Here is a 13,109-nt window from a genome sequence, read left to right on the forward strand (position 1 = left end):
GTTGGAGAGGCCCTCTTTTTTTATATATATTTCGTCGTCGGGTGGAAACCTTATATGTCCAAACCGTTTGTTTTGTATTTATCATTTTAAAAATGATTTAAACTAGTGAAAACAGCCGATCTACAAGTACACAACGCCTCGCACCGCGAGGCGTTGTGTGCTTGTAGATCTGCTGTTTTCACTACTTTTGTGCAACAGCCTTGTATGAAGCAGGGCTTTGCTTTGCGAAAAAATGTATACATTTTAAACTGAGATACGAGGTTTCTGCCCGACAGTGACGATTTACTTTATTGGCCGCCTAGCCCCCAAAATGGAACGAAGGCCGACTTTCTTTTTTTTTTTTTTTCTAATGGCCGGCCTGGACCGGCTGGGAATGAACCGGACGTTCGGGAGTTGTCGCGCTTTTCCCAATGGCCAGGACGTCCCTGGCAACATGGTAAAAAATGAGGTCCCTCACCAACCTCTCATGGCATTTTACTGACAATTCCTTCTTGAGAGTAAAAACGTGACAGATCCTTTGCTTCAGAGAGTTCCTCCGAGCGAGCTGTGTGACATGAATGTGAGAGACGCTCTCAAACATCATCATTGACTCATCATCATGCTGGCTGACTGTCTGGGCCCCTCAGCGGCGAGACTGGGCCTCTGCTGCCTCGGCACACTATTAGATTAGATACTTAATTAAGCATTAAGTAGTAATACTAAAGAGACTTGAGAGAGAGAGTTGAGAGGGAGAGAGAGAAAGAGAGAGAGAGAGAGAGAGAGAGAGAGAGAGAGAGAGAGAGAGAGAGATAAGGGTACAGTGCTTGTTACGTGTTCTTGCTCACAGAAGTCCACTAGCACACATGCACAAACCGTTTCTAACCCTAATGGTCTGTTTTAGTGCCTACAAAGGTGTTTGACACACGAGCACATGCATGCACACGCGCGCACGCACGCACGCACGCACGCACGCACGCACGCGCACACACACACACACACACACACACACACACACACACACACAGTGTCCTATGCTAGCAGAATACGGTTCGAGACAGTTTGTGGCGTGTAGTTTCATCAGGTAGTTTCAGAGGTTAAATGAGACACTCCGGCGTAATGAAGAATGATGACTGCTGCTGATGCTTTCTGCTTCCCAATGAGCTTTTCTTTTTCTTTATCCCCCCTCAGGGGGAAACCACTATCCAATGCAATTGTGCGAGAGCAAAACCAGTGTCACATTTGATACGCGGGGACAAAATTACGTGTCACATTCCTAGAGATTAGGCTTGACCAGGTGTGTGTGTGTGTGTGTGTGTGTGTGTGTGTGTGTGTGTGTGTGTGTGTGTGTGTGTGTGTGTGTGTGTGTGTGTGTGTGTGAGAGAGAGAGAGAGAGAGTGAGAGTGAGAGAGAGAGATAGAGGTCATTCCATAATATATACACAGCATTCCTGGTCCTAAGGGGACCTGGACCTGATGGCTGCCCCCAGTCAAGTGCTCTCCTCTGGGATTAAGGTCTGGAGGTATGGAGGTCCCTCTAGGGGGGGTTGGCCCATGTCGAGGTAATACATTATTGTATATAAAACTGTTTATTCACCTGCATCTTCTGCGCCCGCCGTTTGTCCGCTCTCTGGTTCTGGTGATAGATGCGGCTGAAGTTGGACACGATGACCGGGACGGGCAGGGCGATTACCAGCACCCCGCTCAGGGAGCAGATGGAGCCGAAGATCTTCCCCGCGATGGTCTTCGGTACCATGTCTCCGTACCTGTACAGAAAGACATGAGGGAAACGTTTCAATCCAAGGATCCCCCCGTTTAGGTATGCGTTAGGCCACGGACCGCAAGGTTCAATGTTCAACTTTATTGTCAACAATACCAATTACAAGTAAAAGGCACTGAGCCCTGCTAAAAGCTAATCAAGAACGTTACGTGGAGACGGCGGGTCCCAAACCGGCAGACGCCCCTGTCAGCGGGACGCCCCGGTCAGCGGGACGCTGAGGCGTCGCCATGCCAGAGATTTGGCATGATTTGCTGGGATACAGGACCAGTTCGCACAGGCAATTATGGACTGGACAGCTGTTTTTCTTTCCTTCATTCATGGGCACCCGTGCGTCGGTTTTAACTTCCTTTAAAGGCCCTCATATAAACACTCATATAACGTAGGTGATTTCCACAACTCTTGCAGATGATTACATCTCTAAAGGGCCATTCAATACAAGCACAACAACGATCACGTTAACTATATGTTGTTTTAAAAATCATTGTAGCTCAAATGGACGGCAGCATCCACACCACAACATTAACGAGAACTGTCTTCGTGGGCAATATAGTTTGGATCGCTTTCAGCCAAAGATAGACATTGGCAGCCTTTCAAAATCCTCCAGAAGGGCATCTGGAATGCAGTCGGTCTCGTTGAACCTTGGAGTTTTTTTTTATTGGTTATTGACAGAGATGAGGAGACGATTGTGATTGTGAATATATAGCTGGCATTGCCGCAGGTTTAGGCTCACCTCCTTATAATTAATAATCAGTCAGATTATCCATAACTATATCCCTTCTCTCAGCACCATGGAGGCGGTGATCTCTCAATAATGTCTGAATAATATGACTGAGTAATGTGACTCTCCACTGTCAGATGAAAAGCAGCAGCTTGGACTCCTCATGCATAGAAGGAAGCATGAGGTCAGTCTGTTGCTCTCCCCAGGTTGGCAGAGGGACTGTAGCGCCCAGGATTACATTAGACAATTGACACCGGGTGAAAAAAAAGAATGGGTTACAAAAATCGTGGGAGAAAAAGAATGATAACAATAATCATTTTCATAAAAAAGAAGAAAAAAGTGCACATAATGGAGATTATTCTGTCTTGTGTGTCCCCAATATACAAAGACCTCTGTATCTGTCAGTCCGTATCCCTGTTATGCCTATATATGGAGATCCTTGATGTCATCAGTATACTATACTGATGCCATCAGGGATCTCCATATATGCTCATAAAATAATTCTCCATTTATAATAAAACAGAAAAAACTGTTTCAGTTTCAGGTACTTGTGTAATACAACACTGGCATATTTCTAGCAGGGGAGTTAGTGTCACCCCGCCAATATGGCGGAGATGTTGATGTACCGTAATAACCAAGGGCCAATGTGGCGTCTATGTATATCATGGAGGCTCTCTCCATGCCTCTGTAGTGTCGTTTAATGACAGTAAATACCATTAACCTTTAGGAAAGGAGGCATGAGAAATGCCAGGGCCATTTCCAAAAAGTCATTCAGTCCATCCAATCTGAAATATTTGCAAGTCAAAGGCAATATCAGACAGATGACAGACAATATTAGATCCTGGGGTGGAGGAAGGAACATGCATCTCCAGAATGCAGAATCAAAGGTCTTAAAAAGAAGGTAAGGTCACCGACGTAATGTTCGCTATGATGCAATTCCAGACAGCAGATTCGTCGCACTGGGGTGTCAAGCTCACACCGGAGGTTCAGGAAAATAAAAGACAAAATATACATTGTTTTCTGCTGTGTTGCGCACTGTGTAATTTTATCTAAAGAGTACAAAGTACATTTTTGAACGTGCCAAGTATCGCAAGACTGTCACTGTTTCTTGTCCGGCAACCTAATCTTGCGATACCTCAGAGGCAGAAACGATACCTGCCGCTGTTTAGATTCTCAATACAATGATGTCCTGTGCACATTGAAAAGCAAGTGATTATAAAACAACCTGTGATATGTCTTACATTATATTCCTGAACCGATTAAATGAAAAAGATCACAATAGTGTTTGTTCAGGAGCTGGTCCAGCCGGCTCCATTCACTGCCATGTATTTCATTGAACTTCCGGTGTGAGGTTTGGCAACCATGAAAGAGAAAGAGCTTCCTTGCAGAATGATGGAGCAACTGAAAAAAAAGGACTAAGGAGAAGAAATTCAAAAGTTAACAAGCGTGATTCCCACAGGAAAAAAGGCAAACCGTTGTGTCTAATGGGCCTCATTTTGTATTCATGGGTAAAAAGTGTAGCTAATTTGTTCTTGTTTTGCTGCTGAACAAGAAGTTTTGCTGAACTGCGGCCAAGACGGATTACTAATAGACTTGGTACAATAGGCTTTAAATAGGTAAACTGAGGCAAGATTCAACACAAAGCAGCAATATACTGTAATACATGTTGTCACTGTCGGGTGGAAACCTTATGTACAAAACCTTTCCTTTTGTATTAATATTTAAATCAAGGGTCTTCAACAGGGGGTCCTCAGAGTTACCAGAGGGGGTCCTCCAAGTCTTTGTGTGATAGAAGCTTTTTTTCCTCCTTTTTTATATGAACCACTTGAACCCTAGCGTCCATATTCTGAGAACTTTAGCCAACTTTAGCCACAAGCTCGCTGGGAGGCGTTGTGAGCTTGTAGATCGGCTATTTTCGTTAAGAAGGTTTGGTGTAGAGTAGAAAAAGAGCAGACTAAGTACAGAGTGAAAGGTTGTTTATTAAGTATTGAAGGTTCAAGTGGTTAAATATCTGAATGCAAGTAGTTGTATTGCTTTGGTACAGCGGTTCATTTAAGGATCCTTTTTTCAAAATGTTACTTTTAATCCTACTTGTTTATGTCAAACAAACATGGCCAATCACATGATTGTGTACTGTGAACTAATGGTAAGACTAGAGAAAATGTTTATGGATCGAAATGGCACAAGAAATGGAACTGCTCAATCAATGTAGCAAGTAATTTGTTATTGATAATTATGAAGCGATTCACTATTCGAGCAGTTGTTTCACTCAATACTGGTTTGCTCTTACTAAAGTAGTTATTTGATGACTACTTTTACTTCTTATTTCAAAGTAATGATACTTTTACTCGATTAGAGTTCTTGGATACTGCCTGTGCCACAGGGTAGTGGTCCAGGAACCTAGGCTGGTAACCCAGACCAGCCTTGCAGCGTTGCATGTTCGAGTCCCAATCCTGTCGACCTTTGCTGCCGTCACCCATTGCCGTCCGAACACAGTTCATATTTGACGCGATATAAAAGAAAGTCTATGGGAATTTTGAATGGGGGAAAAAAACACTACCTAGGTAGGATGTATAAATGATGTCAGACTTTGTTGATCTCTAGTCTATAGCAAACGTCACAACGTTGAACAACACGCTTATTTGCAACATGTCCAACATGTGGATTTCAACAACAAACCCCTTCACATGTAGACGGCACATGGCGGCGGTCACGCCGACTTACGCACAACGCCAAGCAGACAAACAGGATAACAACGGCACACAGATATACAAAGACATCTGGGAACACATCCTGTGCGGCAGATGTGATGCAGCTTTACGTGGCTTCTTGCGAGACAGAGAGGAGAGGAGCCGAGGCCGTGAGCAATCGAGAGACAGAGAGAGAGAGATAGAGAGTTTCAAAGGACCATAAAGAATTCTGTCTTTCCTCAATCTCCCCACACCACGCGCCATCCTCTGATATGAGGCATTATGATGGAACAGTGGAGAGATGTGTAGTGAATGCAGTACATCACAGGCAGGACCGAGAGATGAAGTTCCTTTGAAGAACTCTCCATCTTCAGTGGATTCACAAACCAAAATATGGCCTGTAAATTTTCCTTTTGCTGTGTATTCCAGCAACACCAAGCACGCACACACACATCAATGTATTTATGTCCACGTAAAGGAGAGCATACAAGGACACCAATATTAAAGGTGCAGTTAAGGCTGTCACAATTATTACATAATCGTCTAATCGCAATTATTTGACACAATCACGATTATTTTTCATAATCGTTGCCATGTTGAAAAATGTTCATTAAAAAAAAAAGTCAAATATAGTGGAAATAGCAGATCTACAAGCTCACAAAAGCCAGCTTGTAGATTGGCTATTTCCACTATCAATGTTCTTTTTAAAGTATAAAGTTGTCAAATATGTTAGTAATTTCTTTGTATATTTAGGGTGTCATATCTACCATGTGCAACTTCAAAGCCTAAAAGCCAAACAGAAATGTAGTTATTTGTCAACGACAAAAACACAATTAAATTTAATTGCAGTTATTTGAGTGACAATTAATCGTCAAGTAAGATTTCATAATCGTGACAGCCCTAGGTGCAGTTAAGTTTACATTCACAAAATCATGCCATATGTCTTCATGATACAATAAGCATATCAGTCAATACTTTATGAGTGTAAGTAACAGCGTCTCTGCCATGTGTGGCGGCTACCAATTATGGCAGAGACCGCAGAGCACTTTGCCAGCCTATTTGCCTACTTTTTGGGCATCCCAAGTTGTTGAAACCCTCCAACAAGTCTGTGGGTACACAGTACGCACGAATGCGCACGCCTCTCAAAGACAGAATGGGAGCAAGTCACAGCAAGTGTCAAGAACCACCAGTTAATAGCTTTCCCCCTCCAATATAAACGATATTCTGACAACAAAGCTGCGGTATGAAGACCGTGCTGAAAGGGACACTAAAACAGGTGCAACATCAACCCCAATGACCTGGTGTCAGCTGCAGCAAATGGGCCACACTGGCGCTCCTTATGCCACCCCACACCTTGAGGAGAAACACACCCAGCAACGGATGGTGCCTCGCCAACACCATCTCGGCCCTCTGTCCCAGGCCTCGCATGTCCCAAATGTGGCAAGATCATCCTCAACAGGGGGTCCTCAGAGTTACTACAAGGCGTCCGCCAAATCTTCGTGTGATGGGGGACATGAGCCGAAAATAGCTCTACAACTTGGCGTAGTAGAGCTTCAATCTTGGCGTTAGATCGGCTATCTACATGCGGATCGGCTCGGAGAGTGGTTGTGGAGGGGGGAATGAGCAGACCAGAGCAGATATGGTTGAAGGTTTAAAAGGTCTGGAAATAAATATTAGCATGAATCCAAACTATTGATTGAAACAAGTTTATATAACGTTATCTATGATCCCTTATATGCCTGGCGTGTATTATGGAAGTGACAATAAAACGTATTCTGATTCTATGAACAAGTTTAATCTACAACAACAATTTTATAAAATATGTAGCGGGGATCCCTGCTTCATCTCTCTCGCAGCTATGGGGGTCCTTGACCTGAACAAGGGTTGAAGACCCATGTAGATAGATTGTAAAATAAATAAGGACGAAGGGAGCCGTGACATCACCCGTTGCTTGGGTTAGCTATTTTCAGCCAATTCAAATCCACCCAAGAAATCACAAAGCCAAACTTCTCCATGCAATCCTCTGTTAGCCATACGGGAACCAATCTCAGAACCCATTCGGCAAAAAACAAAAGGAAACAAATATTTTTTTCCCCTTTGTTCTAGCTAGTTCTATGCCAGGGTTCCCCAATAGGCGGCCCGCGGGCCATTTGCGGCCCGCGGGGGTCTACTGTCTGGCCCTCACCAACCCCAGTAATAATGGTGGTATAAGAGCAGCAACAACACTAGTATATCGTCATTGTTGGGTGGAAACCTTGTATGTCCAAAACCGTTCGTTTTGTATTTATCATCTAAAAAATGTACTAAACTAGTGAAAACAGCCGATCTACAAGCACACAACGCCTCGCATCGCGAGGCGTTGTGTGCTTGTAGATCTGCTGTTTTCACTAGTTTTGTGCGACGATCTTGTATGATGAAGCAGGGCTTTGCTTTACCAAAAAACGTACACATTTGAAACTTGGAGATACGAGGTTTCTGCCCGACGGTGACGATATCTGAACTGTTGCTGGAGTAGCGGAAACGCCACCGTCGCCCCCTGCGAAGTTGTGGCCCTCTGCTTGGTACCCTAGACATAATTCGGACCTTGGGGAAAACTATTTGGGGAACCCTGTTCTATGCTCTGGGCGCACCGCCGCCTTTTTTGTGTATAAACAGGAACTCGGTTTGGCTCCTCCCCTTTCTAAGTTCACTTTCTCTCGGGTGCTTCTGTGTTTATTCCTTCTAACAACAACACTACGTGTTTAAAACTGTTTATAGGGCTATGGTGCCAACAGACTGTACCGCTAGCAGAATCTGTCTTGAAAGATTAATCCTTTTGTAACTCAGAAAGTGCACTAAATGGACTCTTATACCGGTTCATGTTGGTTATATTTTGTGCACTCAGAGTGAAATGATGAACACTGAGGATTTGAGGACACCGGCCTGGGGAACTGATCTATTGATTACCATGTGTCTCTCATCACTGTAAGCAACTGTGGCTGGCAGATGGAGGAGGACGGAATAATGCTTTTCACGTCCAGACTGATAGAATAGGACAGCTTTCTGGCAACTTGTCCTGCTGACGGATGCATTACTGCTATGTGCAGGCTTTTATAGAGCCACTACCGACCTGATTAATCTACTGCGCTTTGCTCTATGACACACAGGTATAACATAATTGAATCGAAACACAAGCACATTTAATAGACTCTCTCTCTCTCTCTCTCAAGCACGCACACACTAATGTACGTCCACTTGTATAGTTTCCAACAAAATATTCATCATAACTCCTAGCACGGATGATGGGAAGAACATTGCATAATAAAATCTTTCTTGTTGCATAATAAAATGTTCCACCACCCGTCACACGCTGTACCAACATAGCGACTCGTTAGTCAGACCAAAATTAGAATGAGTTACAGCCGGCGGAATTATACATGAACGCGGTTTACCTCCAAATAAATTAACACATCACTGGATGGTATACGATGCGTTGTTGTGGCTCAGGAGGTAGGAGTGGCCGACTCCCCCTGGGTTAGTGTCAAAGTGTCCTTGGGCAAGACACTGAACCAGTGTTAATTTTGACAGCTAATTTTGATTTACTTTTAGTCATAGTCTTTTGAATGAAAAAAGGATTTTAGTCGACTAAATCTACAGTTGATTTTGTCAAGATAAATATATTCTGGCAGGCCTTGATGACTTGGTTGCATTCTGAAAATAGCCGATCTGCCAGGCTCACAAAGTGCCATGCTGCAACGCATTGTGAGCTTGTAGATCTGCTATTTTCAGAGCGCAACACTGGAGCGCAAACCAAACATAAAATTTAGTATCTTTTAGTTCTACTAGATCTCTTCTCTGTTAGTCCCCTCCCTAACATTTAATCTAGTTTTTATTTGCTGACAAAATTGTCAATATTTAGTAGGGCTGCCACGATATGCCTAATCCACGATTCGATTCAACTTTTGATTCTTAACTCTCGATTTAATCTGATTCGATTTTTCGATACAATACTTTTTACTGAGAGCTATATGACTATTAATTTAGGCTATTGTCTTGATTTATAAAGAAAAACACTTGTTTCTCAATAAGTCTCTTTTATTTGAATAATAACAAATGAGAATGAGAATAACAAAGTTTATAAACAATATAAACTTTGGGTTTTATGCCTTAACAACTTTCGGGATTCGGGTTGTGATTTCGATTCACTGAAGCGAACGTAAATTTCTGTTCGATTCGAATCGGAATCGTGACAGCCCTAATATTTAGCCATAGTTTTAGTCATCATAGATTAGTCTTTATTACATTTCTTTACTTAGTTTTCGTAAGTGGAAAAGGGTAGTCGACGGACATTTTCCGTCACAGTTTTAGCCGTCGAAATGAACACTGCACTGAACCTCTGAAGAGCATGGTTTCCTCTGCCGTCGGTGTGTGAATGGCCGAATGTAAAACGCTTTGTACGTTTTATTGGCCAAATCCACCCCGCCCGACAGATCAGATCGTGACACGGGGCGGGGAGCGGGCGTTTGAGGGTCTTCTTTGCGGGCCGCCACCCGAGAGACTCTCTGCATGGAACGGAACGATAATCTGCTTATGAGGCACTGTGCACGTGATTGCCATCTAACACAGCGATGAAGCACTTCTGTCACGGTTCACTGGAGACGGCAACACACAGAGCCATGACACACGCACGCACGCACATACGAACACACGCATGCACAGACACACACAAACCCACATATTCCATTAAGGATAATAAAGCAAAAGATTTAAAAACTCCTACATTAATCACAGATTTCTGAGCTTAATATGCTGCATTTAAGTGCTGGGGGGTTCTCGCATTACCAACATAGTATAGCTGCCCACACACCGCGAACCACCCATCCACAACCGCGCCTAACAATATATTTACAGACATTAACAAACACTTGTCAAAATGTCTTTTCTACACAGATTAGGGCAATAACGATTCCATCAACGGTACGGAAGAAAATCCCTTTTATCTCGTCCCCTCCCTTCCCCTCGGAGGGATGTTTCCATTAGGTTGGAATGAAGAGCTAATCATATTCAATCATCCGCGTGCCTTCGTTAATGGGATCCTATCAGATCGCCCGGTGCAGGCCCGCCCCCTCCTATAAGACCACAGACAATTCGCCTCCCTCACTTCAGTACAGGCCGGGCCCTGTCTCTGATGATAGCCATCTCTGAAGCCATTACACTTGCCTCTGCAGATGGAGAAGGGCTCACACACATTAAAGGCTGTGGTAATATACAATACATGCGTGTGTGCGTGTGTGCGTGCGTTTGTGCGTGCGTGCGTGCGTCTGTGTGTGTGTGTGTGTGTGTGTGTGTGTGTGTGTGTGTGTGTGTGTGTGTGTGTGTGTGTGTGTGTGTGTGTGTGTGTGTGTGTGTGTTTGTGTGTGTGTGTGTGTAGTTGTGAGGGCCAAATGTCTCCACAAGTATAGCAGAATTTGAGAAATAGACATTGTGAGGACAGATGTCTTGTCCTCGTACTCACAGGATAAATTGTTGTTCTAAGGGTAAAAACCCTAAGGCTGTCAATTGAGAAAAGATTCTGGTTGGATTGGGGTTAGGATGAGGCATTTAGAGGTTAAGTAGGGGTTATGCCTGACAAATACTTTAGGTATAGGTTTCTCAAACTTTCAAATTTCAACTTCTCCCCTTAACTCTGACACTGTCAAAGTTACAGACTTGTATGGGTCAATTTAGACCCCCTAAACTTAAGAGAACCACTGCCATAGACTAAAGCTGGCCGCACACTAGCCGATAATCGGGCTGTTTAATTACCCCCCCGACAATCGGGCTGCCACCGACTGAAACGGGCCCGACAATCGGGCATGAACGTCGTCTAGCGTGAGGTCTCACAGATCCACTCGGTGCCCAGCCGAGTGGCTCGGAGGACGATCGGGGGTAGCCCGACTCTTTTCAAACATGTTTGATATTTTCCTGGATCAGTACTGGTCTGGAAGACTGGAAGAGCAGCAGGGGACTGAGAGAAAAGGTACAGGCAGCAGCCGCTGATAGATGCAAGTCTCTGAGCATACATCTGACTGAGTGACAGATCCATCTCTTTTTTTTTCTCTCCACCTCTCCCGGCCTCTGCCTCACTCACTCACTCGCACGCACGCACGCACGCACGCACGCACGCACGCACGCACGCACGCACCCCACGCACGCACGCACGCACGCACGCACGCACGCACGCACGCACGCACGCACGCACGCACGCACGCACGCACGCACGCACGCACGCACGCACGCACGCACGCACGCACGCACGCACGCACGCACGCACGCACGCACACACACACACACACACACACACACACACACACACACACACACACACACACACACACACACACACACACACACACACACACACACACACACACACACACACACACACACACACACACACACACACACACACACACACACACACACACACACACACACACTTTTCATAGCGTCCGTCCGTCCATCAGGTTGTATCATGAATGATTGGGATTTAAATTAAAACTCAACGGCAGCGCGCATCAAACAAACAGAAGACTGCGACCAGCTAGCACACATCCCTTGCAAGTAGGTGGGACGTTCGCGAACGAATCGAGTATTTTGAACGGCTCTTTGAAATGAACGATGGGATCCGGTTCGCAGTAGGGAGCCGTTCCTTTCTAATGAACAGTGGTGGGAAAATAGCCTACTGCAATCAATGTGGAAATACTCTGCCACAAGTAGAGGTTTTTGGAATGCTAATATACTTGCGTAAAAGTACAAACGTATTGGTATCATTCAACATTTAATTAATGTAGCCTACAGAGTAGACCTACCAATAGTAGAAAGTAGGCAGAATGTCCTGTTTCACAGATTTTCCAATGAATAAAATGTAGAAAAATCTTTTGAAAATAGCCGATCTACAAGCTCACAATGCAACAAATGGCAGGTATGTAGGCCTACCTATATATGGCAGAAATACATGTATATAGGGTTGAAGTTATTTGTAATTATAATCAAAATCTACAAAGTAACTAATGAGCCAGTCTTTTGAACGGCTCTTTGAAAGGAACGGATCCCAGAGATCCGGTTCACTTCAAAGGACCATAAATCCCATCTCTAGGAGTCAAAGAAGTACACGCCCATCCTGATCTACAAGCTTACAACGTGGCACGGGACAGACACAGTTTGGTCTTGGAGATCTTGTTCTGGGTGCGCTACACAGTCATACGACTAATCATAAATCAGGCACCATGACAAGGACGGAGCGGTGCTTTAATAGCGCAGGAGAGAGAGGGGATGTCAGAGTTGGATGTACATGAAACGTGTCAAAGTGATCTCATATCGTCAAAATAGGACACAACTTCCATATTGAAGCTTTTTTTTTTTCGTTGCTTGAGGAGGCGGTGTTGTGTGTTGAGTCAGTGGATAACGTCATGTGTTTGTATGTGCGTGTGCGTGCGTGTTGCAAAGCACAGCTCTCAGAACACCCCCCGTGGCATCTTGTATTCATTATATTATTTATTATTGCTGTGTGCGAGCCCGACTCAATCGGGATAGAATCCTGTAGCGTGCGGAGCGCCCGACTGTTCAAAACGGCTAGTCTGAGTCCGTTTAGATTATCTGGTAAAATAATCTGAAAAAATGATCCTGTAGTGTTTAATTCTACCCGATTCAGTCGGGCCCGATTATCGGCTAGTGTATGGCCAGCTTAAAGGAGCTATAGTCAACTTTTTCTTGAAAAACGGATGCTAAAATAAAAATAATGTTTCGAAAATATTTTATAAAAAAATAAGCTTCATATATGTGTTTCAATTAAAAAATGACCACAAAAAGCGGAAAAATAAAGATAAAATAATCATTTTGGCCCTTTGTTTACATTTTTCGGACCCTGTAAATGTAAACAAAGGACCAAAATGATTATGTTATCATTATTTTTCCGCTTTTTGTGG

The 13,109-nt window shown here is 44.1% G+C and overlaps 1 protein-coding gene across 1 annotated transcript in view; it reads right to left on the reverse strand.

The window, feature by feature from the left end:
* Positions 1-13,109, reverse strand: part of kcnd3 (potassium voltage-gated channel, Shal-related subfamily, member 3) — a gene marked incomplete at both ends in the record, with an annotated part of 260,216 nt that overhangs the window by 47,042 nt on the left and 200,065 nt on the right. The window contains one exon of the mRNA XM_080732609.1: positions 1,573-1,741. Within this exon, the coding sequence (XP_080588735.1) occupies positions 1,573-1,741 (169 nt within the window). The remainder of the gene's footprint in view (positions 1-1,572; positions 1,742-13,109) is intronic.

The sequence above is a fragment of the Nannobrachium achirus genome, assembly GCF_963921795.1.
Source record: "Nannobrachium achirus genome assembly, chromosome: 9".
NCBI lineage: Eukaryota > Metazoa > Chordata > Actinopteri > Myctophiformes > Myctophidae > Nannobrachium > Nannobrachium achirus.